This window comes from Galeopterus variegatus, unplaced genomic scaffold (genome assembly GCF_000696425.1).
Source record: "Galeopterus variegatus unplaced genomic scaffold, G_variegatus-3.0.2 Scaffold5132, whole genome shotgun sequence".
In the NCBI taxonomy this organism is placed as follows: Eukaryota; Metazoa; Chordata; class Mammalia; order Dermoptera; family Cynocephalidae; genus Galeopterus; species Galeopterus variegatus.
The window spans coordinates 143530-148068 of record NW_007731243.1 but is presented as its reverse complement, the minus strand read 5'-3'; the positions used below and the strand labels follow the sequence as shown (position 1 = coordinate 148068).

General features: G+C 37.6%; 1 protein-coding gene across 2 annotated transcripts in view; it reads right to left on the bottom strand.

Moving 5' to 3' along the window:
- Positions 1-1005: 1005 nt before the first annotated feature.
- The window catches only part of IDI1 (isopentenyl-diphosphate delta isomerase 1), an 8789-nt gene continuing 5255 nt past the window's right edge, over positions 1006-4539 (bottom strand). For both annotated transcript variants that reach the window (XM_008588967.1, XM_008588966.1), the window contains exon 5: positions 1006-4284. In XM_008588967.1, the coding sequence (XP_008587189.1) occupies positions 3967-4284 (318 nt within the window). In that variant the 3' untranslated portion in view covers positions 1006-3966. The remainder of the gene's footprint in view (positions 4285-4539) is intronic.

The window sequence follows — 4539 nt, the reverse complement described above, 5'->3', positions numbered from 1 at the left end:
TATCCAATGAAGATATTTTATGCATCTCTGTTGGCATATCACACTATGGACCATCAGTGCTATCTTTACTACTGAAATTAGAGTCATTAGCATCTTTAAATCTCATCAGATGAGAAAGCCAATTCCAGAAACCCCAGAACCAATTTGGAAAACATATCTTAAAATTCTGTTCCTCTAGAACTACTCGTTACCAAAATCTGTATTTCGCTGGATTCACACAATATGTACTTTTTCTCTATGGCTTCTTTCACTCAGGTCTGCGAGACTGATATTGTGTGCAGCAAATCTGTTTTTACTGCTTGATAGCACTCCGTGCATAAAAACCAAGATCGACTTACTCCTAGTTGTTCTGCAGGGGCTTTCCAGGACTAGCAGGCTGGACACCCATGCCAGAGAACAAGCCCTGACCCCACACTGTGCTGAATGATTATAGGAAAGTGTGAGAATCCAGGCAACATTGAGCTTCTCAAAGTAACAGTGACTATGCCAATAATTTCCTGGCTCAAACTAATGCTAGTTGAGTCTGCAAACTGAGGACCAGTCTGCATGCCGAAATCCTGAAAAAGTCCTTGCAGACTGGTCCAGCTGAACCAGTTCAGTACTAAGTTGTCAAAATGGAAATCAAACAGGCCAGCCAGAAGACCCATCCGGTTTTCTGTCTGGTCAGGTACAATTACTTGCCTTTTGTAGGTGGCACCTAACATTTTTGATAGTAGCACAGAACCAGTTCAGTACTAAGTTGTCAAAATGGAAATCAAACAGGCCAGCCAGAAGACCCATCCAGTTTTCTGTCTGGTCAGGTACAATTACTTGCCTTTTGTAGGTGGCACCTAACATTTTTGATAGTAGCACCCATCGACACTCTCACCAGTTCGTCTGAGTGCAGCAATTACTTTATATCCTGTGAACACTGGATAATGCCAGTCCTTTAAATCCTGGTTTTAATTTGCATTTACTCAGTGATTAATGAGGTTAAGATCTTTTTAAAATATATTTAATACCCACTGAATTTCTTAAAAGTAGACTTTATTCTTTAGACTAGTTCAGATTCACAGCAAAATTCAGTAGTAGATGCAGAGATTTCCCACATACCCCACGACCCAACACATGCAAGCCTCCTCCATTATCAACATCCTCATCAGAGAGGTGCATTTGTTACAATGACACATCATTATCACCCAAGTCCATGGTTTACATCAGGGTTCACTCTTGGTGCTGGACATTCTGAGAGTTTGGACAAACACACAAGGACTTGTATCCACCACTGCAGTGTCATACAGAGCAGTCTCACTACCCTAAAATCCTCTGTGCTCCACCTGTTCAACGCTCCGTCCTTCTAAACCCCAGCAACCACTGATCTTTTTACTCTTTCCAGTTCTCCCTTTACTAGAACATCACATGGTTGGATCATACACACAGCCTTTAGACTGGATTCTTTCACTTAGTATGTACTTAACTTTCTTCCATGTCTTTTTGTGGCTTGATAAGCTCCTTGTTTTCTAGTGCTGAATATTCCATTGTCTGGTTCTACCAGTTTACCCATTCATTCATGTATATGAAGAAGGAATAGGAGAGAATTCTCTTTTGGAGATTAAAATTTGGGAGTCTAAAGCATGTAGATAAGTATACAGTATATGTGAAAACTGTGAAGTAGAAAGTTATCTGTCAGGGTGTCTAAATGCACGCAAACATACAAGTTCAGTCTAACATGCGTAAGAGTGAGAAGAACGTGCAGACTGAAAAATCACCCGGTGAGGAAGGTGAGTGAGGAAGAGTGTATCTGAAGTAATAAGTCACCCTAGAGAGGATTCCCAACCCTGGCAAGGGTCCAGCAGATGCGACTAACCCAACTGAGGGAATGAAACCATTCAGCAAACACCCCGAGGAGCAGGTGGAAGGATGACTCCCCCATGAGAACCACTGCAGCAGCAGGACCCAGGAGCCTGTAATGGGCCTCTGGGCTTCAGGGAGCCACTGGGACTTGACCTGTCATCTGTGCCTGACTCCATCTGCTGGGGCCAAGTAAGAAAAAAAGTTTGCTTTCCTTCCTTCCCTTCTCCCACAAATTTTCCTTTCTGCTCTCGTTCTCTGGATGATGTTGGTACAGGGACAGAATAAACAATCTTACAAAAGGCCACTGCTACTTTGTCCTTAAAGGAGTTGGCAATAGTTTGGTCTGAATCAAAATTATTTATTTTGGAGACTAAGAATTTTAAACAGTTTAAGAAAAACTAAGTTTCAATTAACTTTAAAGTTCAAAACCAACACATCTAAGTTCTTGCCTTTGGGGTCTGAAGCAGCTGTATTCCAGGAGAGGAATATTACTCTTTACAAAAGGCACAGGAGTTCTAAGGAGTTTATCAGGTCAAAAAGCATTCACACTTATATATATGTTCTGGAACAGCACTCTAGTAATGTAACAATAGTGATTATCTAACACTTGCTAAGTGCTTAAAAAGTGCCAGTAACAATCTAAGGCTCCAGTGTCCAATTTGGCAGCTATTAGTCACATATAGCTACGGAGTAACTAATTATGTGTGGCATTCAGCCTAAAATGTCCTAGACAATAAAACTGAAGAACTAGAAAAATATTATAAATGCATTTGAAATAAAAGAACAAAAATGTGCATTTGAAACTATTTGGTATTTATCGCCACTATAGGCAAATTAGCCTATTACTGTATTAAAATTTTAGCAAACTAGACAACAGTACTAAAATGTAATTTTCATTGTTTTTACTTTTCAATAAAATACTTGCTAAATAGTCTTACCTAAAATTATAAATTAATTGCTCAGGGTTAACAAGAAATGAATTATTCTGCTGACTTTATAAAACATTTAGCTTTGTAAGAAACACATTTTTCTCTTCATTATTACATAGTACTTAAGAATAATAGTCTTAAGATTTCAGAGTTGAGAAATCTATGGCAAGTTTTATCAAAGTGCACGAATCGAGGTACAATTTTAAATATTAATATACACATATTCCGTAACCTGAACCTATGTAACATGAACATTAGCCTTTCTCACTGTTATTTTTTCCCTATAACATGGCCTTAGTACAACAGTGGTTCTCAACCTGGGGTGACTGCTCCCAGAGGACACCTGGGAATAACTGGTGTAATTTTGCTTGTCATGGGAGAAGGTGTGCTAATGGCATTCAGTGTATGGAGCCCAGAGATGCTGCTAATCACCTGACAATTCATAGGCTGGACCCTCCCCACAAAAAAGAAGTATCCAGCCCAAATGTTAACAGTGCCAAGGTTAAGAAAACCCTGTTGTAGACCAGTACTCAATTCCCACTTTATGAACAGCCTTTCTGCCCACTATAATTCTGAAAACACAGCCTTTACTAATTGGAAAATACTATTTCAAAGAAGGGTTATCCTAACCAATATCATCAAAAGCAATGCCTGACTTTAAGTATCAAAATGATACTTTCAGAATGATTAAACTAGAAAATCAACTTAGAATGATAAAAATTAGGATATATAGTTTAATCTGTTAATACAGAAAGTTGATTAGAACTGTTTTGAAGTAGCGGAGCAAAAAGTTTCCTTTGCACACTGTTCTGGACTGTGATAAAAATTTAATGATATATAGAGCACTCAGCAAATAGCAGAGTGCTCTACGAGTGTTGTGAAAAGGTTTATCACAACATATCAAAAATGAAGAGCTTCGCTTGTTCAAATTTGTCATAACCACGTGTTTGGATGGATTAAATTAAGTTTCATTTGTTCTCTCTCCCATTTTACAATAATCTCTCACAAATGTCTTTTACAAAAGGCAGGGCATGTATATGGGGTGTGTGATACAAAATTCTAAGTTAGTTGTTTTTTCACACAAGTTATAAAGTATCAATGTATCACATGAAAGTTCTCCTAAAAGGGAACCAAATTTAAAACAAAAAAATTATTTTAAGTTTACTAAATTGAGAAATTTTTCAGTAATCATTCAGCTCCACATTCACATTCTATGTATTTTCTCATGGTCAACAAACTGATTCAAATGATTTAAGTTATCCCACCATTTAAAGAGAAAAGACTCTGCAATAATTTGAAACCATGGAGTTAGCTTAATTTCACCACTGGCTCCTTTTTTCAGAAGTTCTTCTAGTTCTTCCTTTGACACATAACAATAGCTTTTGATCTCATTGGGATCTGGATTCAAAGTTACATTCTTCCTCACAAACAAAATATAATCGATTTCATGTTCACCCCAGACACCATCAGACTGAGCCTTGTAGTGAATTCGTGTTAGATAGTTAATTTCTTCTGGAGGAACCTAAGACATTGGAAAAAAAAAAAAAGTAATAATAATAAAAACATCAACCAAGACAGTAATCTAAAATTCTTATTTTTTAAAAAATCTCAAAACAATGGTTTACTAAGGGAGCTCTAAAATTAAGTCACCACATTACAGGAATACCTTGAACAATAGCAGTGGAGTTTTAGAATTAGAACTTTTTTTTTTTTAAGGGCTAGCCCATGGCTCACTTGGGAGAATGTGGTGTTGATAACACCAAGGCCAAGGGTTTGG